At 44.4% G+C, this 25,648-nt stretch overlaps 1 protein-coding gene across 1 annotated transcript; it reads left to right on the forward strand.

Annotated features, from left to right (window-relative positions):
* Nucleotides 1–289: 289 nt before the first annotated feature.
* On the forward strand, nucleotides 290–24,512 carry PXDC1 (PX domain containing 1). The gene is made up of 5 exons (XM_074544358.1): nucleotides 290–783; nucleotides 13,497–13,588; nucleotides 13,875–13,992; nucleotides 16,733–16,844; nucleotides 22,868–24,512. Exons 1-5 carry the CDS (start codon nucleotides 528–530, stop codon nucleotides 22,983–22,985), a joined length of 696 nt encoding a protein of 231 aa, XP_074400459.1. The 5' UTR covers nucleotides 290–527; the 3' UTR covers nucleotides 22,986–24,512.
* The last annotated feature ends 1,136 nt before the right edge of the window (nucleotides 24,513–25,648 follow it).

The following is a 25,648-nucleotide window of genomic DNA, read 5'->3' on the forward strand; positions in this document are numbered from 1 at the left end:
AATAAAAACCGAAAAAAAAACTTCTGGGGTCACTGCGAGGAGAAAAAAATGCCTCGTTATGTCTGCGGTGTCTACGAAAACGTCCCGAGAAGGAAGAGGAGGATTTCGCCCCGCGGGGACCTCAGGGTTCGGCGAAGGGGTGGGCGCTGGCTCCGGGACCGGGTCGTCCCCCCGCCTTTGGACGGGAGGGGCTGTGCCTTCCTGCGGAGCCGAGAAGAAGGGGCCGAGCCACCCTGCTCCCCGCCCCGCAGGGGGTGAGGGCCGTCCCGCTCGGCGCCGTGGGCTCGGCGGGGCAGGGCGCGGGTGCCGCCGTCTATGAGGCACTAGCGAGCCTCCCTCAGCGCCGGGAGGCGACACAGCCCCGGCGGGCAGGGCCAGCCCGGGTGGCGGGTGGCACTCCCCTTCTCGCTTCCTCCTCCTCCTCCTCCTCCTCCTCCTCCTCCTCCTCCTCTTAACTTGGCCACGGCGGCGCGGGGCGGTGCGCTTCGCCCTGCGCCGGCGGCGGGGGATGTGCGGGCGGCGGCGGGATGGCTTCGGCCGTGTTTGAGGGCACCTCGCTGGTGAACATGTACGTGCGGGGCTGCTGGGTGAACGGCATCCGGCGGCTCATCATCAGCCGGCGGGGCGACGAGGAGGAGTTCTACGAGATCCGCACCGAGTGGTCGGACCGCAACATCCTCTACCTGCACCGCAGCTACTCCGACCTCGGTCGCCTCTTCAAGCGGCTCCTCGACTCCTTTCCGGAGGACCGGCCCGAGCTGTCCCGCTCCCCCTTGCTCCAAGGTCTGAGTGGCTTCCGCGGCCCTGGCGCTCTGTGCTGGGCGGGCGGGCGGGTTTGGGCCGCCGCTTCACCGGGGTGGCGGTGGCCGGGGAGGACGGGCGGGCGGGAGGGCGAGCGGTCCCTCTCGGCGGAAGGAAGGGGGAGAGGAGCTGGAGCCGCTGAGAACCGGACGGGGCGGGGGGGGCAGAAAAACTGCGGGGGCGTTTTGCGGTCGGAAACTCCTCCCGGGATGTTGATTTGTGTTTCTCCTTTTTTTTTTTTTTTTTTTTTTTTTTTTGACTGTACATTTGGAGCCGAGGGCTCCACGCAGGACGGTGACCCCAGTATCGCTGCTGCTGTCTTGCTGTCTCCAGCTGCGCGGCTCCGCGCTAGGCTGGGCTGGGGGAGCAGAGGGATCCCTGTTGGCGCTGCCCCTCTCCGGTGCCTCCGGGCTCCCCGAGGAAGGGTTGGGGGAGGTTGGCAAGGAAAAGGGTGTAGCTGAAAAATCTCCGCATGTTGCTATGTTGTTTGCCACAAGGAGAGGGCAAAAAAAAGGGCTGCGGCTCTTGCCAGGGGACGGAGCAACTCTGGAAGCTGGCATAATTCCTCGCATAACTTCTGTGAAACGGGAATTGCAACAGCGCTCAGTAGAGACGTCTGTTCTCTTCCAGTTTCTGAAGTGGATTGACCAAACTCGAGGGATGTTGTCCATGCTCAGGCATTGCAGAAGCAGGATGTGCCCTAGATGTCTTTGCGGGTTGGGTTTAGTTTGTTTAATTGTTGGGGTAATTTTTAGGTAGAGTTACGTGTTCTACTCTGACGTATTTCAAGTGTGTAGAGTGGTGAGGAGCATCCAGTCATCTGAAAATGGGTGTACACCTAGCCCTTCCGGTCCCCCCACTTGTTTGAGTTACGACGTAAATGATTTGGTTGACAGGAACGGGCAAAAGCCGATATTCTGTGCTGGATTTTCTCTGTGAGAGGGTGGGTAAATTTTCCCAAGCTCTCACCTTGCTAGTGGGACCCCCTTGGAGAGGGTCTGCGTTTTGCTGTTCTCTGAACTGGGTCTCCACCGCTCGTAGAGGAGTAAACCCACCGGACTTCATTCCTGGGCCGTCCCTGTGTGACAGCGAGCTCTGTTCCCTGCCAGTGGTGATCTCTCCCGGGCTGCCTCCCCGTGGAGGTTTTCTGACAGGTGTTTATAGTGATACAGGTCTTTTTCCATGCTCATGCCGGATCCCTAACCTCTGGTGGTGGGCTTGGTGTGTTGTTTTTTTTTTTTTTTTTTTTTTTTTTTACGTGCCGGATATTAAAACCTTTCCCTGTCCAAGCTTCCTCGTGTGGCGGGAGCGGCAGCCCTGTCCCCGGCCGGTGTCCCCTGGCTCTGCTTTCCCGGCCCCGCCGCCCCGGGCGCTCGGCAGCGCTGGCGGGCCCCGAGTGCCCTCTGCAGACGGCGGCGATGGGCGCAGGGCAGCCGCGGCTCCGCAGCCCCGCTCGCTCCGGGCTGCCAGGGGAGATGTCCGCAGGGCTGGGTGCCGGAGGGGGCTGGCTCGTCCCGCTTGGGTGCAGGCTGGGAATGGGGCTGTTCCTGCGGAAGCCAGACCCCACCTCTTAGCCCGGGTGCGATTTTTGCTAGTGCTGAGAGGCAGTAAATTCTCAGTAATAATGGCCTTCAAGTGTATGTGGCACCTGGGCCACGGCTTTTGAGGATGCTGGGTAGGTTTGGAGCGAGCTGTGTCCTGCAGGGCACAGCACCTACCAGAGTCACTATGACTAGAAATTGACGTGCCAGGGTGCCCGTAGTCCTTCTTGCTGGCTTTATGGGCTCTGAAGAGTGGCTTGGCAGCTGCACTGGGGTGTGTGCTGTGTCTGGCTGTAAATGGACTCGATCCTTGGCCTGCTGCCCCTCCCAGTGCTCCTTCCCCATTGGTTACTCACAGGAGCTGCTGCTTATCCTAAAGCCCTTCTCATTCATCAGCGCCTCTCTCAAGCGAGCATGGTTCCTCTCCCGTCTTAAAGCCTGCCTGAGCTTTTGCAAAGTGTTCAACTCGTTTCACTTCTCTCCAAAGCATTATTTGTGCGGTTTGAGCCAGATGGGATTATAGTCCCTTGCACTGGCTTTACTTGACAGTCCCAGGTAGATACATCATTCATGCATGAGCAGCTGGGAAAGATTAACCATCCTCAGCCTGTGTTGCTCAATCTCTGCCTAAAACCTGGAGCCTTGGCTTACCTTTATCTCAGGAACAGGCACACTGCATTCAGTAGAATGGGGAATGAGCAAAGCATCGGTTCAGGATTTGAAAAATCGAAACCTAATATAAGTAGATTATGATCTGTTTAGCTTGTTGAAAGGGTGGGGGTTAACTTTGCAACAGAGGCAGAATAAAAATCAGGAGTAGTTTCTAAGCAATTACAGCATGCGTCACAATTTCAGCAATTCTCTCTTTAAAATTATGCTGCTCCTGCTCTAAAGAAAATTACTTTGCAGAGTATGCTTCTCTGCCTAAAGAACACTTCATCAAACCAACATTTTAAATTGGCTGGTCACAGCCTCTGATAACTTGACAAAGTTGAAACATAAAAATCTCATTTAACTAAGTGACAGTGATGCAAAGCTTTGCATGTAAAAAGAGATTGCATGAGGCATGTCCAGTCTTTACAAAATTAATTGGGTAAGCATGGTTTCTTAATGCCATGTTTAAAAGCAGATGTCCTGCTGTCTACAGTGAAGCTCAATGTACTTTAACCAACAAAAACACCTGACAAAAGCCCATTCTTGTGTGTGTTACCATTTAGTCATATACATTTGTGTGTATTTATATCTATATATATACAAATGTATTTGCATATGTATGTGAGTTTATGTGTGTGTGTGTGTGTGTGTTTATCTTGGGCTTCCTGAAAGAAGGTGAATATCAGCTGTGCCTTTTATCTGGAGGAAGTGACAAAGTGTTGCAAGCCAAATTTGCATTGCATTGAAGGACTCCAAAGTCCCTACAGATTTGCCTAAGGAGCATTAAAAGGACTAGCATTATCCTACAGCTCAGTCAAGCTGCAGTGTGGTACGTTTAAGGGGTATGACTGAGAGGGGAAGCTTGAGCTATTTGATGTTATTAACTTTTTAAATGAAGGTTGTAGTTATTTTAAAAACGTCAGCAATTTTACAAAGAGTTGGTTGTTACCTTCATTGCTGGCTTCAGCAGTCGGTTCATGCTGTGCAGGAGTGTGCTCCTTTTCTTGCTCAGCATGAGGAAACCATCCTCTCCATTCCTGTCTTGACCCCTCATCCTCCCGGACAAGCTTCCACAATGCTCTCCCCTTCCTTATTTGCTGGAGCTGCTGAGTGCTTTGAGATTGCAGGGGAGAGGATGGGAGGTGTAGCTGTCTGCAGTGGCTGTTCATCTTACCTTTTCTTGGATATGAGAGGAGGGGAAGTCCCAGGGGGGAGTAGGGCATTCCCACAGTTTTGTCTTGTCTTTGGTAACTAGTAGGAACGCATGGCAGAGTGCACTCTCTGGAGTGTACACTGGTGCTAAAGGCCAAGGACGTTCAGCAGCACAAGGCATCTCACTGGAAGCTGGTAAACAAGGTTAGATATGTGCATACCTGCAGGGTGACTAAGTATGATTCACTGTGATGTTGCCAGTAACTTGCTAGTATTTTATTTGTCTTTGAAATCTGCCTGTCCCTTGCTCTAGGCAAATGTACAAAAGAGGATCACAGGAGAACACGGGTTCGTTCACTCCTGCAAAGAACACAGCCTAATGTTACTAAACTGTTTCTCTATGCAAAGTCTACTTTTGAATTTAATCAGTTTTCTTGAGAAAGGCAGAGCTATGGACTTAGAAGCTGACTTAAAATTGATGGAAATAGAAATAGTTGCAGCAGACCAAACAGACACCAGAACTGAGGTATACATATGGAAAAGGACTTTTGCTTTCCCTGCCCCACTCCTTTCGTATTTTCTCTAAATACCATTTGTGAGGAGGTCTCATCTAAGGTTTATCCTTGAACTTGAGCCAGCTTCAATACAGTCAGCAGTCACACACCTCCCTCACTTCTGACTTCAGTGCAGGCAGAATCAACCCCTTAAGGAAGCCAAAAGAGCACATTAGCAGCCTTTCAAAACTGGGATTTGTTTTGCCTTTGGAGTGCCAGCCAGGGTGGTTTCTGGCAATCCTCCTCTGCACTTGTTTGTTGCCTTTGTTACCGGGGCAGAGGCTCAGATGCTCTCCCAATGTAACTGTTCATATTGTACATACCTGTAATGCCTGGTCCTGCTTTGATACTCTGAGCTGCCAAATCAGAAGCCCTCTGACAGATTTATTTTATTACTAGATGGGCCTCTCTTCCCAAAGTTCCCATTTTCCTCCTTTTCATGCCTCCTCTGACTCATTCTGCTTTGTCATGTCTTTTTTCCCCTTGCTCTTCTTTCTGTTATTTCCTCTCTGTTCCTTTGCCTCCAGGTTTCCCTCACTGGCGTGGTGCCATCCGTGGTTATTTATGGCTCTGCAGAACTTCCCTGTTCCCTTCCACCTTGCAGGTGCTCAACCTCTGTCCATCCATAGAAGTTTTCTAGTAGTGGTGGAGATTTCCTGTAGAAACCTTGCACCTTTATTTTGCCTCCTAGCGTAGAAGCAGTCACTTTACCTGCAGCAGACCTGAGCAGTCCCTCACAGAGGCTAGGCTGAGCTCTAGCTCCAAGCCCTGTGCCTGCCTCTGGGGTGCCATCCTCCTGCAGGAAGCAGGTGATCAGCTGTTTGCCATGTCCCAGTGCCTGTGCAGGGAAGCTCCTCCAGGGCTGCCATTGGAGGGATGTGCCCAACACAGAGGGCAGTTCCCAAGGAGCCTGCCCAGGAACATTGTTTGCTTGCAAATGCTGTACTCATAACTTCGTTTTCTATATGCTGCATTTTTGTTGTTGTTGTTTACAAGACCATCTGGGAGTGTGATTTATGAGAAGAGGGAGCTCTACAGAAGCAGCATAGTGGTTTCCACAGACAGCAGCTGTTTCTCGGTGCTGTGACAATGCAGATAAATACACTGCATCTATTGTGCTCTTTTCATTGTTGACATTGTCAACAGTTCATTAGTGGAGCTTGCTCAGAGCTTCTGTCTGGCAGACAAAAGATGCAGTTCTTGGTTATCAGGCTCTAGCAGAACTGTATAACCAAAATTAAGTTTGTGGCTTCTGGGTTTGTTTTTTTATCAGCTGAATTTCATGGTTCATTTGTAATAATGGAGATAAATGGAGCTGACTGTGTTGTAATAAAGCTAGACACAAGTTGCCTTTTTGTGGTGAACCAAGGCAATGTGTCAGGGAAGGTTTTGGTGGAAAGGAATGGAAATGAGGTGTGGTTTTCATGACAGCTCTCACCTGATAAGAAATCAGCACTAAAAATGGTTGTAGGAGCTTGCATTTTTCAGCAGGTTTTGACTGATTTGTTCACTCCTATCTCATGTTTCTTTGACATCTTTTTCTTTCTTGTGGCTCATCAGGCATCGAGACAGGGAATTCTATGGGGAAAGCCTGTCTGCTGTGTTCTGCCACCAAAACATGCCTTCTCTATTCCAGAGATCCTGGAAGATCCCATAACTAACAATACAATGTGTGGATAACATCATCTTGAGGGTCTGGGTTTCTCAGCTTTTAACTTGCCTCCTTTCTTTGCATGGGTGTTTGAGTATGCCAGTGTCCTCAGGCCATTGTCACTTTTGCTTTGGGGGATTGCAGTCACCGTTGTTTGGACAGGACTTCTCCCCATCTTGAATCTGCTTCATATGAACTGCAAAAGAAGAAAGGTGTGGGCAGGGTTTCGAAAGCTGTCTCTCTTTCTGCATCAAACAGATTTATCTTAATATCTTCAATATGTTTGCTACTACCTTGTGGAACTTCTGAAAATGTGGAGTGACTCACATGCATTTTGTGTACTGATACCTCTTTAAAAATTTTGGTCCTTGTCATCAAGCTTAAGAAGGGCAGCACAATGTGATAAATGTCAAAAGTCCACCTCCCTACACCCACCCTTCTTTTCAGCTCTGCTGTGTCCTTTTAGTTGCTCCCTCAGTAATGCCACCAAGAGGGATCTTGTCAGCGATATGGCATTGATAGCAAATCCTTTGTAAAGGCTGTAGTGACTCCTGTCACATGAGATGGATGAACTCCCCCACAAGGGGAGGGGGCAAATGTGTCTGCCCCAAAAGAGATGTGTTGAAGAATTAGGAGAGAGTCATCAAAGAGGAGTTGCTAGAACCGCCAGACTTAAGTCAGACCAGTGCTGTAGCTAGCTTTAGGATCCTGTCCCTGGTGATGAGAACCAGATGCTGTAGAAGACAGCATAAATAAAAGGCAGAGAACAAAAAAAAATGACAGTCCTGGTCTCTAGTAATAGAAGATCTGACATCCCTGATTGCCTGTAATTATCTGCCCTTCTCTGGATCTTATCAAGTCTTTGGACTTAAGGGATCCCTGTGGTGTTATTTCTGCAGATATTGAAGAAAAGTTGTGTGAAACAAGCTTTCCCATCTGCTGGGTTTTTTTTTCATTTCCTGCCTTTACATACCCCTGAGTATTCCTTTGCCCTTCTAGCAATCTTTTATCCTTCTTTCCTTCATCAGAGAGGAGGCAGCCGTTAATGGGAGCTGGTTTGGCCTTTTCAGAATCCAGCCAGAGGTGGCTAATTCCATAGTTCCCAGGTGGCAAGGTTGAGGGAACAGTGTTTGGGGTGAGGAGGGATCCTACCTGGCAGCTGCTAGGAGGAGTGAGGTATGGTGGCCATGAAGCAGGAGAAAATGACAGCTGAAATGGTGTTGAGAAGACCCAGTTAAGCAGATAGGAAGCAGTGCAAAGAAGCAAAACAGCAGAAAAAATGGGGCTGAATTGTCTGTCATGTTTCAGCCCTGATCCATGTGCCAGCTGATTAGCTTCAGTTTCTGCATATTTCTGTGGAATATCTGTCGTAGGGTCTGTTCAGAAGTTGTCTAGATGTGGTCCCTAACAGCCTGATCAGACTTTGGACCTGGCCCTACTTTGGATGAAACAAATTAGACTCTTTAATTTAACATTATTCTCTAATGACTAGGACCTTCGTTCTATTGCTCCATCTACCTGCATCCTGGACTGTGTGTGTGCACAAGGCTTAGAACATATGTAAGGGAAAGGAGGAATGAGGGAAAAGGATAAAAAAGTTTTAGCACTGCAGTGGTAATGAATGCTGTGACTGGGGAAAAGGGGCACATCTCCCTTTGAAGTCTGGTCAGGAGAGACAGCAAAGTAGCAGTCTCCCATGCAGGGCAGCTTATATGTTTTCCCTAAAGATCTGAAATCCCTAACTGCTGCTTGGAGTCTTGTGCAAAGAGAGAAGAATGGACTCATGATTTAAATCTATAAGCCTCAAAGCTTTCTTGCAGTGTAGATTAGCAGAACACAGTAGGGTTTCTCTCTGGATTTAGTTGTTACTCATTTTTTCCCTTTGATACCTACTCTGCAGTCTCCCTATATGGAGTGGAAAGACAATTAGATGAGAGAGGTTCAATGCAACTTTAATCTTCATGAAACACACAGCATTTAGGACTATTGGCATTCTATCTTGCATGTATCTTAGGAAGTACACCTTGGCTTCTTGTTCAGCTTCCTGTATGTATAGAACTGATTTTGAGAAAATAGGGTATCTTTTGGACATTCTTTACTCCTGTACTGACCAAAAACATGAGGTGTAGTCCTTCAGACTGAAAAGATGGGGTTTGCCCACAGTTTGGTATCACGTATACATAGTGACTTGTACTTCTCCAGAGAAACAGACTTCTGTGTGTTGTCATTGACATGATATTACAGATACATACTTGACTTGGGCATGAACTCACTCTTCCTTGGAGAGCACTAGAGGATTTTTGAGACAATGCTCATTGTGTATGCTGACTGTCAGGACTGCTCTGTGATTTCATTATGAGCCATGAAGCACATGCTGCAATTCCTGTCCTGCTTCCTGTGGTACAAACATGGGGTGCATTATCTGTGGTTTTCAGAATGTCATTAGCTGCTGATTTGGTGGCTCACAGCAGTAATAAGACAGCCCTACCAAGGCTTGTGTGTTCACATCAGGAGTTGTCTCTCTGTGCGTTCTCCCCTGCTGCTGAGCTCGTTTCCTGCCTGTGTGCAGCTCTGGGCCCCTCTCCCACGCTGTGAGCCAGCGTGCCAGGTACACAGCTGCTGGCCTGCTCTCCCAGCCTCCTGCAGCTGCCCCAGCACCAGGGAGCCAGGAGAGGAGCAAAGCTGCAGGCTTCTGCTGCTGCTTGTGCCATACTTTTCCAGACACATGTTGCTCTGTGCAGAGTTGTTACATACGCTTGGTCTAAAACAGAAAGCAAATCCTTTTCAGTTTTAAGGATTCTGCCCGGGGCTCTTGGTCTCGAAAGGTGCAGAAAAAATGTCAAAAGGATTGAATGAGGTCACTGATTATGTAATAAAAATAAAGCAGTCTCCCAGGCACAGGTGAGTGCCACACTGGGTTAGGCAGTGTCATCCCTCCTGTCACCCAGCCTTTGGCTCCCCTGTGTGCAGGGTGAAGGAATCTTACAAGTTTGGGCTATTTGGCAGCAGGGTTTGTGGCAAAAAAAAAGGAGACAGCAGGACCCCAGTTTATGTCAAACCCTATAAACATAGGCGTTTATAGCATTTAAATTACTTGGAATAACAGGTAATTGTCCAAGTACAGTGTAGGTAACAAGACAGCAAAGTTTTCCTGGGAGGAGTTTGTGCATGTTTTCCATTAGCAGTCCAGACAAGGGCCAGAGCTGAGAAAAAGGCATGAGAACAGCCTTTCACCATGACCTCACTAACCAATTTCCCAGCTCTGTTGCATGACTGAACAAGTGAAGAAAGCACAACTGGTTCCAAGATACTGGCTGCTTTACTGGTATCTTATTTTTATTTTATATCAAACAGAGTAAGGGTTCTTGGGTAGTAAATTCTATTTCCCAGATGGAAATACAGGCTAGACATGTGTTCATGGCCCATGGGCAGAGACAATAGCCTCGGGACATGTTGTAGCTGCTGGTATGGGTGCTTCATATGTGGCATGGGGGGTCCCACACACTTCAGATGCATCCACATTTTGGTGCATTTGTGTCAGGGTTAATGAATGGTGGGGGTGCTGGGCTCTGTCTGCAGTGTCAGCTGGCATGTCTGTGTGTCTGTTTGTTCAGGCGTTTCCAGTGTCTGGAGATCCTACATCAGTCTCTGGCATTTTTTTTCCTCTTTCTTTCTGCCTTGACAAATCTTCCAAACAGGAAAAAGAAGACAGGCAAAGGAGAAACCCCCACAAAGTGAAGGATAGGCCTGGAAAATTGGGTGAGGTTCTGTGGCCCTTTTTTACACAAATTCTGGCTCTTGCTCAAACTTAATATAGTGCCTGGGTGAGAAAGGAGCTTGGATGGGGCATCCTCGCCTGCAGTCTCTTGCTTCTTCTGTGGAGTCTGGGGTTTCCTGAGGTGAAGCCTCTGACAGGAGTGGCTTGAGGTATTCTGTGCTGCTCACCTAATTGTGCTGGCAAAGCAGAAACAGCTCTGTGTTGTGGTGTGGGAGAGGAAATGAGGTGCAGGGGAGGGTGGGAGCACCTTAAGCTAGTGTTGACACCAGAGACTTTACCTTGCGAAACCCCAGTGTTCCTCATGCATGTGGGTGCTGTGGATATGACAGCAGCCAGTTAGAGAGTTCTGAAAGGGATGGAAAGGAAGGACCAGGACCTCCACTCCTCCTGGCTGCTTGGGCAGGCAGTGCCTCACTCTGGTCAGCGTGGCTGTGTGGTTGGGAGCAGTCTCTGAGGTTGTGGGATCATGGTCTATGACTAACTGAAAACCACAAGAGCATCTCTTACCTTTTAAAAACCAAGACTTGTAGAATTAAGATAAATGAGGGCCTTACAAACTTCATGACAATTGCAGAAGAAATTACAGGCCTAAATATATGTATATGAAGCCAGTCAAGTGGTTTCTGTTTGTTTGGGTTGCAGATGTATGAAAATAAAGGCTTTAGCCTGGCCAAACTGAGCTCCCTGTATGGGGAATTCATTTAAGGTCAGCAGCCTTACATCCCAAAGCTGCACATCTGCAATCACTGAGCACATATATAGGAAGCTGCCCAGGCAGATGTCTCACCCTCCTTCCTACGCTGTCTGCTTTTTGGTTTTGATATTACTGAAAGCTTCAGTAAGAAACACTTCTATGGTGTCAGATGTTACAAGTTTTCTGTGCCAGTTTCCAGGTTGGAGTGTGGATTTGCATGGCTGGTGTCTTTCCAAGAGGTGGAAGGAGATAATATACCAGAGCTGGAAATTCCTTGTGAATGCAAGAAGCTGTAAAACCTCCCATGGGGCGATCTGTGACAGTGCAACAGGCTGACAGCCTTGTCTGACTTCTTGGTGAAGCATAAAAAGACCATGTGGAGCTGCAGATGCTTTCCCTGATTACTAATGAGAGAAGTCCTGACCGCTTGGCTGCTTTTCCTCATGGGATGAATGCTCAGGGTTGTTGCTGAGGTGGTTTTGTTTTTTTTCTTTTTCTCCCCCTCCCAGACTGAATATCTTCATTTGTTTAAAAGTGTCCGTCTTCCTGGTAAAATACTAGTTCCAACAGTGCATGCTTATCTGGGAAATGGTCCGAGATCAAGGGCAGATTTGGGAGGGAGCAGCTGAAAGCTGAATCTCTGGTGGATCAGCAGTGAGGTGGGAGCCACAGCTGGGCAGTCTCTGCTCTGGCTGTATCAGTGTTTATGCAGAATGGATCAAGACCAGCAGGAGAAGTGGAGCAGCACCCCATGGCAGCTGGCACCAGGGTGGCTGGCTCTGTTTTCTCTGTGTTTTTGATGTGGACTGCAGCATGGCCAGCAGTGTGTTGCTAATATCATGGATGGGTGTCTGAGCTGTGGGGCCATTGGCAGCTTCTTCTTTCTTTTAGGGAAAATGACAGCCCTTTCATTGAAAAATTTGAGCTCAATCCAAATGTGGGATGGGAACTATTTGTGGAGTGGCCAAGCAAATCCACCCAGCCTGCACCCCATAGTTAGGATGATGAAGGGTGCTGGAATGCAATTCAGGTCTGTAATGTCCAGCACAGCCCAGCGACTATGCAGTCTGTGGACCCATGCAGATGAGTTTATTCACATTTACAGCCTTTCAGAGAATTTCCAAGCAAAGCTACCCAACTGTAGTGTACACCAGCCAAAGCAAGACACACAGCACCTCCCTTATATGCTTGCTGGTGTGCCTTGCTCTGCTGTCAGGAGAGGGGGCGAGTTGTACCTGGGTGAGGGGATAGCCATGCTGAAAAACAGGCAAAACGAAGCACTCTCGAGCAAGAGAAAGGCTTATACAAACAGGGGACTTTTGTGGGACAACTGTCAAGTAAACCTGGTTGCTTTGGAGACAATCTCTGTTTTATTTAGAGCTGTAACTGGAGGAGAGCTGACAGCTTCCAAGTCACACTTTTGTCTGGAAAGTTTTTGTGGGATTGTATCTCGTTGGTAGCAAAGAACAAGGACTGGTGCAGACTGAAACTGTTTGTGGAAGCTGTTTCCACACTCTGCGTGTTTGATGGCTCAGTGTTTGTCTTTTGAATAGGAAGATGCAGATACACTTACTTTAACACAATGTAGTATATCAAAGTGCTTTCTCACAGACTGCTTTGCAGATTTTTTTATTTTGATGATTTCTAACTGATTGTCTTTTCCTGTTCCAGCTTTTTGTTCAGTTTTTTGTTTGTTTGTTTATTGTGGCTTCTTATATTTAATAATTTCTCTTAAAGATTTCATTTTCATGGGTACATCCTGCTGCTTAGAAAAGATGCACAAATGTAGACATTAAATGGTGATTTGATTAGAAAAAGTAGGTTGCAAATATCAGCAATAAAAGGCTCACTAGAGGGATGTGAGATTTTGGGATTTAATTCTCCTCATATGCCCCATACATGCATCCAGCCTGTGCTGTATTTCCTTCAGTCTGCAGGAGGAGGGGAAAGTTAGAGATGTCCTGCAGGTTATACATGCAAAATACAGTATCAGTGTTTGAGATCACCATACCAAGCAATTCCATATTGCATTGAAATGCTTCATTCAGGATATTGGGCAGTGAAGTTTTGGTCTTAATCCCTTCTGCAGCACTGTGATAATTCAGTGACTGAATAGATGAAAAAAAAGTCCTAACAGTTATCTTGCACTTGAAAAAGATGATACTGACAAATTTTCCTTGGGCCACTCACTGGGGCTTACAGTCAGAGAAATACAAAACTGCTCTCAAAGCCTTTTGTTTAGCTTGTGTTTATTTTTTTCTGTCTTATCTGTAGGATGTGTCTTTTGGTTTTCTTGGGTTTTCTTTTACTTTTTATTTACAGAAAAAAGGATGAATAATGGTTCTTGGAAGCAGAAAGTGGGCTGTTTAACTATCACTGCTGGGAATGCTGTGTAGTGAAACTGTGGGTGAGGGAGTAGGTGGTTCTACTTCTGCTTGTCTTGCAATTCCTACATATGGTCATAAACAGCTGCGTTTGTGTCAGGCTTGCAACTCTGCTTGTAAACTACACCCACCTCAGTTTGGGGTGCATGCTTTATCATCAGTTGGTTTAAAATACATTTTTGGAAGGCATATTTGAGGTTGTTCCACATCTTCCTGAGGGGCTGCCTCTGGCTGCTAAAGTGTGCCAGCTTTTGTTTATGCTTATGATCTGTTTACTTTGTTTCTAGGGCTCATCACAATAAAAGAAGCCCATGATATAGAAGCCAGACTTAATGAAGTGGAAAAGCTTCTGAAGACTATTATAAACATGCCCTGGAAGGTGTGTAAGCCAAGTTCCAATTTAGCCCAGCTTGACTCCTCCTTCATGGTGACATGCACTCTCATGCAGATTAGAATGTGATGGGCTTTGCCAAACTCTGAAAGAAGCAGCAATTTATTGAGTAACTTGGAGGAATGCTGAGTGCCAGAACTGTGTAATGATGCCTCCAAGCTGTCACTTATTATAAGTCTTTTTGTCATACTATGAAGGGGTGGAAATGAAGAAGAGGGACAAAGCAAACTACTGGTTAAAAATGGATGTCTGTTTTTATTTCTCTCTTTTTAAGTACTCAAGATCTGAAGTTGTCCTCACGTTCTTTGAGAGATCTCCTTTGGACCAAGTTCTAAAAAATGACAATGTCCATAAAATTCAGCCAAGCTTTCAAAGTCCAGTTAAAATATCAGGTAAGAATTGTTATCTACCTGCAGTTGACACAAGAATTGAAAAATGAAAATTACTTCCTTGCTGTTCCCATTATTATTTCGCTATCAACAATTCAAGATGTAGTTCTCAATAGTGCTTTGTGATACAGAGCATATAATTTTCCTTGTAATACTGTGCAAAGTGCATTCAGACAATAAAGTGGCAGGTGAAATGGGAGGCTGACAAATGCAAAGCAGTGAATGTGAGGAAAATGCAGTCCTTACTGCACATCATCACGTATGATAGTGCTGTTAGCACTTAGAAAGGAGATTTTGAAGCTATTGATACAGTTCTGTGAAAGGGTAAGCTTGGTGCCAAGCAATGGGCAATATCAGCAGTGAGAATATTAGGTATTATTAGGAAAGGAGAGGGAAAGAGAGAAGAGAAGCATAGCTCCCTCTTCAATACAATATGCACAATTTTGGTTTCTTCATCTCAGGATATAATAGAATTTAAAATTATACGAATAAACAGAGAGGATTCAAGTTGTTGAACAGCTTGTCTAAGAAAGGGGTTAATTAAAGAAGGACACCTTCACCTGTGAGGTGAGATGAGATGACAGACTGGTATGATGGAAGTCTACAAAGCTGTGAATAAAGGAGGTCAATTACCCTGTACTTCTTCTGAAACAAGAGCTATAGGTTATCGAATATCATTGACAGACAACAGGCTTTAAACAAACAAAAGAAAAGTTATAATATTGTTTTGTTTCCATACAAAGCACAGTTAAGGAGTGGAACTCACTGTTATAGGATATGGTGGAACTGAAAGCAGAAGTGACTTCAAAAGGGAATTCGACAGGGAAGTGGAGGACAAGTGCATTGAAACCTGTCACAGGTGGAGACATAGGAAGTTGTAAACCACAGATTGCTAGTGAGTGAAGTGAAGAGCCTATCCTTGCCTATTCTTTCAGCCTTTCCCCTCTTCATCTGCTACTGACCATTGTCAAAAGGTCTGTGAGCTTCTGGTGTGCCTGGTTTTGTATTTCTGTACTGAAACATTTTGTTTAAACCTAGTGCCAACTCCTGGTTTTGTGTCACCAGAAGAGCTTATTTACAGTTAATTGAAGTTAAATACTACATAGTCCTCCAAGGTTTATAATATTGCAAGGAGCTGGTATCAGTTTTCTTTGGTACTAGCAAAACTATCTCAGCTGAATAATAATAGCATGTTTTAATTCTAAATTATTGTTGGTAGTGACGAGTCATACCTCATTAACTGGAGGAAGATTCTCCTACCTATGCAGCTATCCAGAAGCATCTTGTGGTAATTAATTTCATCATTCAAGTGATTGCTGCAATTAATGCTAAGAACATAGGTGGAAATTTGATGTTAATTGATATTTGCCTCATCTGGATGTTGCACAATGGAAATGTTTCAGTGTCTGGCAGCACTGTCAGTAGATGGCAGTAAATGATAATGGGTAAAGCAGTTCATGCAGCAGTGAAATGCTGTAACTCTTAGGTCAAGTCAAGGACACTAGGAAAATACTGACATTCCTGTTACTCATAGTACAGCTCTCTACCTGGCTTGCAGTCTTGGAAAAGCAGGCAAAAATGTTTTGTATTCTCTGAAAAAACAAGCTGTTCCCCAAAAGGTCCTGCTCAGAGTGGTAGGTGGTGGAGAAGAGAGAGAGAAAGGGCTGCCCTCAAAGATGAAAGCTGAATTTGAATTTATGGTGGAAATCTTATTGTACACCATAAATTCACTATCACACAATGATGGCTTAAGATGAGTCATGTGAAAGGTGATTCTGCTGGGGTTCAATGCTTTCACAACCCCTAAATGTATTCTGCTAAAGTGAGCTGCAGTAAAATATGGAATGAAAGTCAAAGATGAGTCTCCAAGTGAGTATTGGCTTTGCCTTAATGAGGAGCATGTCATGTTAAAAAAAAATTACCTCCTCTCTCATGCCCCATCTCCTGTTCATTGCTTGGACTGTATATATAGGTGAAATTTGTTGGTGTGTTTTCTGCCTGCCATATTTTGTACCACAGGCTAATTTTTTTTTTGTTGTGCTGAAAATGCAAGGCTGTAACACAAGGTCATAGTGTCTTGAGGCAGATTAAGAGTTATCCTACTTAAGTCAGTGCTGATTTTTTTTTGAAAAGTGCATTTATTTTGTGCTGGCCCTGGCTTCATCTAAAATTGTTTGACTGAAAGAAGTCCTTGTGACTTGCCTCCTTTGATTTTCCATAGAGCACAGATGCAGATTAACTTCTCATTCACATCAGATACTGTTCTTTAGTTATCAATTCTTCCCATTGTAGTAATTCACTGGAATTAGGTGTAAATTTTAGATATTCCGTATTGGACTCTTCTAACACAGTTAGAAACAAATAAGCAATATCAAGGGCAGTGTATCTTTATACATCTTAGGGGTTGAATTAACTTGTAAGGTCACTTTTCATTTCCCTTGTTATGTCTTTTTTATTTTTTCTTAAGCCTGGGATTGTCTAAGAAAAATACAATTATGATTTGGTAGTGGTAGTTGCTTCAGATGCTCTGTGTCATTAATTGATTAGGTGAATAAAATTACTTGTGCATTGTCAGTTTGCAGATTTAAGCTGTGAAATCAACTCTTCATTCCTGCTTTCCTGTGCAGATTTGATTTTCAATGTCATGTGCACATATCAGTTCATAGCCATGTCAATTACATATGATACACAGTTCTTTTCCAGGTTTTTTTTTTAAATCTTGTTTTCTTTCTTCTCCCAACAGAAATCATGCGATCAAATGGATTCTGTTTAGCCAACACTGAAACAATAGTCATTGACCACAGTATACCTAATGGGAAAGAGAAGCACCTGGATGTAGATTCAGCAGAACATTTGTAAGTGGAGTTTGAGCAGGAGCAATGCTGTCACCTTCACTGTAGCTTTCCCACCCCCTAGCAAAATGTTGTTGTCTGCCTAAGAGCAAGACTGGTACAGCTGTCATCCTGACTGGTTAAAGGTTACTGGGCCTGATTGCTAACACTTCAGAGCAGTTGCCTGTTAAAGTGGGTTAAATGGGAGAATGATTGACCCCAAAGTGATCAATCCTCTGTGCATGAAAAAAGACCTGAGGTTGCCATAGGGGTGCTGCATAGGGAGAACAGAATTATTTCTTTCTCTCATGACTATGATGAGAGCTGGTTTGAGCCCAAACTTGGAAACTCAAATAGCCTAACAAATGTCATATACTGCTACAAAGGATAGTAGAGTGTTTGGAAAGGAAAACACTGTTCTCAGAGGGGAATGCATCCCTGAAAGGTCAAAAACTGAACAAAGGTCAACAGCTGCACAGCTGGGACTTGGTGTAACATGTGTATATCCTTAGGGAAAAGGCAAGTTAGACTGGTTTCATTGGAAAGTTCTACTTCCTAGTGCATATAGGTATTCTGGGGTCAGAAACCTGTGACCAGGAGGGCTTCTATGGCCATAAACTAAAGCACAAGGAGTTCCATCTCAACACGAGGAAGAACTTCTTTACATTGAGGATGGCAGAGCATTGGAACAGACTGGCCAGGGAGCTCATGGAGTCTCCCTCTCTTGAGGCATTCCAAACCCACCTAGACGTGTTCCTGTGTCACTTGCTCTGGGTGACCCTGCCTTGCCAGAGGGCTGGAGTGAATCATCTCCAGAGGTCCCTTCTAACCCCAACCATTCTGTGATACATGTAGGTCTTAAGCCAGTGACTGTATTCACAGATGGGTATTGATGGAAATATGCTCTTACAGATTTCTGTTGTATCAGGTGATTGATATTTCAATGAGCTTCAGGTAGTGAACCATTTTAATATTTTTGATGAGAAATGTTGACCTACTTTTTCATTGGAGCAGTCGAATGAAGGAAAGAGAATAATGAAAGACTAATGGTGCCTTTATCTTTGAATGCAATGATCTGTCTTGTCATATTTGAAATGCCAATCTGTAATAAGGTTTATAGCTTGGCAACATTTTTTCAGAGGCTGGAGAGTATGTCTGGCTTGAGTGTAATTTCTTGAAGTCTTTTTATTAACTTATCACTTAGTGTTTTGAACCTTGACCTTGCTAACAGCATTTGAGCTTATAAGATTGTAATCATGAGGCTGAAATGGCACACTAGAGGTAATTCTGTAAGGCCAATACCTGGAAATTAAAATTTTTATAATTCACAGTGGATCATTCTTTGTACTGAGAATGACAAATTATAGAGGAAAATTACCAAAGAAAGCATTTTCCTGCCTTACTTTGATTCTTTAAAAAAAATTATTTAAAAAATATTTATAGCTAGTTTTGATTTTAAAAATGTGCTCCAGCCCAAGAAAAACTTACCAGCCTGGGATCAGAAACTACAATCATCTAACTGTCATCCCATTGGAGTCAGAGACTGTTAAGGTCAGAAAATACTAATGTGACAAAAACTGAATGGTAGGCATAGTTTCCCATAAACTGTGGTGGAAGAAATGAATCCAGGGTAACAGACTGATTTGGTGTAGCCTGACTTAGTTTAACTTTCCAAAGGATGTGAAGTCAAGAAGTTAATAAATTTCCAATGTGTGTTTGATATGGTGCCCTAAATTTTCCCATCCTGCAGCTGTATTTTATAGCCAAGACATAATAGCCAGGAGATAATGGAACCAGTGTAGCACAGCTGTTTTGTAAAAATTGAATCTTTTTCAAAAGCAGAGGTTTTCTATACTGTTGGTTTAAATGTATGTTATTAGCCCAGAGAGGAAACTTTAAAACCTTTCAAATCCTATGCTGCTCCCTTTCAGTTTCAGTAAAATTGGATTTATGGTGTGTTCTACCCTGAAATCAGAGTTAATTCCTTGTGGACTTGATATCCTCAGATGGGAATTTTTTCCTTTCAGCTGCATTAAACTTTTTATGACTTCTGGGTTTTGGCTGCTGATGGACTTGAATGAGACATTTTGCAGAGCAAGCCTGTATTTTTTGGGAAAAACTGCTTGAAGCTTCAGCAGGAAGTGCTCATTCCCTATACTGGTTAGCTGTGTAGCCTGCAGAGCTACCTGCCCAGTGATCCATCAGCTGAAAAGTCTCATACTTGTTGCAAAAGAAACCACAGTACTTTTCCAAATTGCAGTTGCTTTCTCTGTTGTTCTGAAGTAAGTCTTTTCTGCTTCCTTCATTTTCTCTCTGATTTTAGTTGACACTACACCACACTGTTGTAAACTATATTGAAGCCAGTGTGCTCAGCATCCATGTGGCATAACTAAAGGCATAGTCCTTTTGTGTGTGGTTCTTGGGCTGTAGTCTAAAGTCCTTTTGAAAGAAAAAGGTGGTAAATAAATGCGTTTGAATTCATGGTTTGGTTTTGTTACAGAGGTACCTTTCTCTGCAAAGACTGTTTCCACTTCTGTCTTCTAGGCCAGCAGCAGAGTCTGTAGCATTGGATAAGCTGTCTTTTTGGCAAATTCACTCCAGTACCTGAAGGAGGCCTGCAAGAGAGATGTAGAGGGAATTTTCATGGGGGCATGTGATAGGATAAGGGGGGGTGGCCTTAAGCTGAAGGACAGTAGGTTTAGATTAGCTGTTAGGAAGAAAATCTTTAGATAAGAGTTGTGAGATACTGAAACAAGTTCCCGAGGTTGTGGATTCCCCATCCCTGGAGGCATTCAGAATCAGGATGGATGGGGTCTTAGTAAACTGACCTAGTGGAAGGTGTCCCTGCCCATGGCAGGGGCATTGGAACTAAGTGATCTTCAAGATCCCTTCCAAAACAAACCATTCTCTGATTCTGTGATACATGCATCTTTTAAATACTTCCAGTGGAGGTGACTCAACCCCTTCCCTGGCAGCTTGTTCCAATGCTTGATAACACTTTCAGTCAAGAAATTTTTCCTAATATCTAATCTAAACTTTCCCCAGTAGAACTTGAGGCCTTTACTTCTTGCCCTGTCACTTGTTACCTGGAGAACAATCCAACCCCACATCTGGCTACCCTCCTTTCAGGCAGCTGTGGAGAGTGATAAGGTCTCCCCTGAGCCTCCTCTTCTCCAGGCTAAAAAACCTCAGCTCCCTCTGGTGTTTCTCATTAGACTTGTGCTGCAAACCCCTCAGCAGCTCTGTTGCCCTTCTCTGGACGTGCTCCAGCCCCTCAATGTCCTTCTTGCTGTGAGAGGCCCAGAACTGGACACAGGAATCAAGGTGCAGCCTCACCAGTATTGGGTACAGGTGGACAATCCCTGCCCTGCTCCTGATGGCCACTATTTCTGGTACAGGTTAGGATGCCATTGGCATTCTTGGCCACCTGGGCACATGCTGGCTCCTGTTCAGCCACTGCTGACCAGCACACCCAAGTCATTTTTTGCCAGGCAGTTTTACAGCCGCTCTGCCCCAAACCTGTAACTCTGCATGGGGTCACTTGTTGCGACACAAGTGCAGGACCCGGCATTTAGTCTTGTTGGAGCTCATACAAGTGCCTTCAGCTGATCAATCCAGCCTGTCCAGATCCCTCTGGGAAAGCCTTCCTATCCTCCAGCACATTGGCACTCCCACTCAGCTTGGTGTCCCCTGCACACTGACAGAGGGTGCACTTGATCACCGCGGTCAGACCATTAATAAAGATATTCAACAGGACTGGCCCCAAAACTGAGCCCAGGAAAACACTACTTGTGAAAGACTACCAAATAGATTAAAATGATAAAGAATTTTGTCTTACAACACAAGAAGTAGGCTCTTGCAAAAGACAGTGTGTCCATCAAGGTACTTAGAGGAAAAAAAATAAGGGCAGCAGTTCAGGCATTTAGGAATCTGAAGGTCCACAGTAGAGTTGCAGAATTTGTTTTGAGAGAAAGAGCTGTTGGTAACAGCACAAAAGCGTTTTGACTGTTGATGTCATACACAGCTTCTGACTGTGGTAAACAGTCCTGGTTTATTGTGTTTAGTTTTGTGTGAGCACTCCAGAGCAGTGCTTTGCAGACTGCTGTGCGCACACTTCATTTTTGGTGGCAATAAAAGCTTTCTGCTTAACCACAGCATCTGATGTCCACTGCTTTGCTCCTCACATTCTGCTTGTAGTAACCTATCAGTGAGGCTGGAGAACCACAAAATCTGTGGGACCTTTCAGATGTAATAATGTGGCTTTATGCTGATAAGAGAAACAGAGCAGAATCTGAATAGCCTTCTTGACTCCTCTTCCACTTTCTTCACTCTATCTGCCCCTCTGGTATTTCATAATCTGTTGTTTCTGGATCACTTGCAGTCCATAAGACAACACAACGTGATCTGTGAAGTATTTTCAAGATACCGAGTCAACTCCCTCGTGCACTCGTTCCCACACACGCAGGCAAGTAAACAGCCTGGAGGGACTAGAGGAATGAGGGTAATAAACATTGAAAGTTCAGTCTCATTTCATTTAAAGTGAAGAGCAAAGCCACAGCACTGCAGGAGAAAATCCATGAGTTTCTGCTCAAAAAAATGTTCTCTATTTTGGCGCTCATAGTTGAAAAAAAAGAGATCCGAAGGATAAGGAAGGAGTATGAAAAAGACAGAACTGTGGCCATACGTTGCAGGATGTATAGACCAGGCTATCCTATAACCCATGATAGTTCTAAATAAAGTTTTGGGAAGAGATGGGAGTGGGAGACTTATCTGTTTGTTTGCCCTGCCATCCTTCTTCAGGTCCTCTGAAATACTCAGCTCTTAAGTCCCCCTCTAGGATGAGGTTACAGGGATGTCCACAGTTGTTTGACTTATCTAAAGAGTCTAATTAGTTCATGTATAGATGAGATGCAGTTTTAAATATTAATTATTTTAAAGCTCATCTGTTTATCTGCCATTCAGAGAGCTTCAGTAGGCCAGCTGGGCTGATAAAGGTGTTAGAGACACATGTAAAAGTGAGAGCTAGGTTAGAATTTCTTTTTCCATCTTGTACAATTTTTCAGTTTCTACTTCCTTTTATTTTTCACTCTGTCATAGTGAATGAAATTTCTTTCAAAATATTAAAGTGAGAGTTTGAGAAAAAGAAACTTGAAAAGTTTGAAACTTGAAACTTGAAAAATAACTTTGAAAGTTCTTCAAATCCCCTTTAGAACTGAGGTGAAATTTAGTCCTTGGCCTGCAGCGACTGCCTTAAACTGTTAGGCTATCTAGGAAGAAGATAATGTTTCTTACTGCGGAAATTCAAGCCTTCTTGAAATGGGCATGTGTGTAACTGTGAGAAGTGTAGGTTTTAACAGCTCAATGCCTTCTTGTTGAGAGTTGGTATGAGACAGTAGGTTATTCTTGCAAAAGTGCAGGTTATGAAACAGGTGTTGGGAAGTGGGGAGGAAAATACCAAAACAAGTGAAAGTAAATTTGGGAATATTTTTGTATTTGTAGATCCTTTGATTGTCAAAGTCTGAACCTTGTACCGTAGGAAGTACAGCTAGACTCTGGAAGAAGGACAGTCTAGTCATTTTTTCCTGCCTATGTTAGATACTTGGCCTATTAAAAAGCTAATCCCAGAGAAGGTGCCTGTGAAGGGAAAGACTGAGAGTCCAAATTCAGATGTGAAACAAAGGCAGTTTCTTTTTCACTTTTATGTGAGAATTCAGGCATCATATGTTGTTGACACATGCTGTGGGAACAAAATAGAAAGATGTGGACTTCAACGGCGTGATTCACTCTTACAAGACTCGCTGCTTTCTTCCTTCCTTCCTCACTAGTAGCTTTGAAAGTCAGGGGTGACAAGATTAATTGCTTACATTCACAATGGTTCTCACTGGCCCATGGTTTAGTCATAAACACATGAGTATAGGAGATGAAGGAGGTGTGGATGAAATCAGCTCCAAGTGCTTCTCCCACTCCCTTAGTACTTTTTTCCCCAATTCCTTTGATTTTCTAAATGACTTAATGCCTTTTGGTGGTTTTTTTTCATCTCTCCTTAGGTTTGAAAGTGTTAGTGACTTTACCTCAGAGCTGGAAGACAGTGATGATCCAACAGCTTATGTCACCAATTTGACATACTACCACCTGGTCCCATTTGAGACTGACATTCTGGACTGAGGCTGCTCAGGGGTGCAGCCAGCCAGCATCCAGCCAACCTCTTCATCCATAGGTTCTGCTATCTCTGGCATTGCATCTCTGTGAATGAGGCTGGGCAGACAACACCAACAGCAGGGAAGCTGCAGCAAGAGCACCACAAAGCTGGTTTTGTAGGTGTGGTCCTCTGTGTGTGTTATGGAGACATCTTGTGAGGAGGTATCTGCTTTGCTGCTGACAACAAACCCACTTTCTGTGAAAGCAAGGCAGCAGAGGCTTCCTGGGGATCAAGGAAATCTCTGCTATGTCTATGAGAATTGCCACCCTCACACAGCTGTCAGAAACTTGTGCTGAAGCAGACGCAAGTCACCCGTGCTCCTTGTGCTGCAGTTGAGTTCCCGTTTTAGGATATCACCAGAAACTTCCTCGGATGGCGTGACCACACTTTTTATGCTTTGTAAGCAAGAAGACAAGCAAACCAGCTGAACTTTGTCAGTTCCCTCTGCAGTTGCTTAATGGAGGTCTCGTGGGTCACTTTTTGCTCAGCTACCGGATGATTGGTGCCTTACACGAGATGTCAGAAATACCATTGAGTGCCTCCAGGACACAGAACACACGAGCTGACAGCTTTACTTCTTTTAATCATGGGCTTTTGTATAATCACTGGAAGGGCAACTGCTCTTTCCTGGAATAGTAAAGCAGACAGCAACTGGCAATGCAATGACCTGTGCATGATGTTTGGGTAGCCAGATGATTTCAGAAGTCTGGAAAGCCGATGGGAAAGCTGAGCTGCTCCACTAAGAAGGGTCAAGGCTGCAGCAGGCACTTTGATAATATTTTTTCTTTTCATGTGGACCAGCATTTGTGAATGGTGCTTACAGATGTTTACATCAGAGAGATAATTCCCTATGCATATTTCTTCCCAGAGGATGGGAAGGAAGACACTGAGTTTTATGTTGTGTTTGGACTGAAAAAGAATGATAAGCTGCAGTGTGCCTATAGTGGTAGGAAAAACAGTCTCTCCACTGCCACCCTGTCTCAAGGAGTTTGTCCAGCTTTCTGAGATCTGCCTGGAGAGGTCACGTGCAGGCCTCTTTGTTGTGTAATGCCATGGATTTCAGCAGAGATAGGACAGTGGGAGCAGGGATTGGACCCTGCAGCCTCTTGACTGTTGAGCAGTGCAATGTTAATGTCTCCTTGGGGTGTCTCCCTTGAGAGCACCCTGAATTCCCAGCTCTCACTGTGAGTGCTCAACACTCACCAGCATGACCTTTCATTGAGCTTTTTGCCATCTGTTTGCAAATATTATTTTGAAGGGACTGAAATGGAAAGAAATGCATTTTTGGACATGTTTCTTGGACAAGAGGCTTGCTTGGTCCTGAAGAAGCTGATACAACTCCCTTCCGCAGACTTTTCATTTCTATCTATAGAGTAACAGTCAAGCAGAATTTGTTAATGTAAATAATAAATTATTGAGAATCCTAATTCTTTTACACAGTATGTTTTTAAAATATATTTTAATGAAATAAAATAAAATATAACTCACCTTCAGTACACTTCTGCAGCTTCAAACAGTGCCTTCTTTTTTTTTTTCGTCTTGTTTTGAGTACACTTTCCCAAATATTTTGCATCCTCTTTCTTTTCCACATAGTTTCTGAAAAAAACAGTAATAGCAATTTCTGTGCTCCACGTGTTATTTATACTGTAGACGTGGTGTGTATCCCCATGGAACCTCTGCCTAGCTGTTGATCTTAGGTCCAGGTGTATGTGGTTAAATGCCACTCAGCTTAGAGGAAGATTTCCATATTTTCAATATCATCAGTGAAAGCAAATTTGGACATGCTTGCTTTTGAAGATGAAGCAGATTCTTACAAGGTAAATTTCTGTAGTGGAAAGGAATATGTCATTACTCACTCAAAGACTTTCTGAGCAGCCTCTTCAATTAGAATTGGGAAGATTTTTTTTTCATTTTGTTTGTTTTACTCTCATTTGTGGAGGGATAGAATGTAAGAAAATAAAGATAGTGCAGAAGGTAGTCTCACACCTGAGGAGTTGCAGCAGTGCTAATCACCAAAGATTAGGAACAGGCCTGCCCTTAATAGGCCACAGCTGTGTCCAGTAAGAAGAGTGCTACAAAAGAGTGGGTTAGCTGGGTGAGGAGTGAGTTGGAGCTTCTTGGCTGTGCTGCGAAGGGGTCAATACTGTGAGGAGCGGCCCATGAGAAATCACCAAGAAGGTATGAGAGCTTTGCAATATGGTGACAATGCTCATTAGTTTTAATTCTTCTGCTAGTGTTCTTAGTTAACCGTGATGAAGTAGAAATAGCATCTGGTAGACATGTGTATTGGACTGCATACTGGAATATTTTATTTCAATGCCTGACCTTGCTGTCAGCCTACCACATTGCTTTGGGTAATTCTAGTTCATCTCCCTTTCACTGAGTTTTCCTTGACTGATATTTTGAAAACCAGAGTTGTTGGCTTTTGATGCAATGTTGTCCCCTAATTCATATGAATTTTCTGATGAATTATTGACCACATGGTAGCTACTTATCTTTTAAAACACTTTAAATTGCATGAATTAAAAAATAAATAGATAAGTATTGTTAATTTTTAAATGTAAAAAATTAGCCTCATTATTAATTAGTTAACCTATTCATGATTCTAAAGGAAGGCATTGGCACAAGG

Source organism: Zonotrichia albicollis, chromosome 1, assembly GCF_047830755.1.
Source record: "Zonotrichia albicollis isolate bZonAlb1 chromosome 1, bZonAlb1.hap1, whole genome shotgun sequence".
NCBI lineage: Eukaryota > Metazoa > Chordata > Aves > Passeriformes > Passerellidae > Zonotrichia > Zonotrichia albicollis.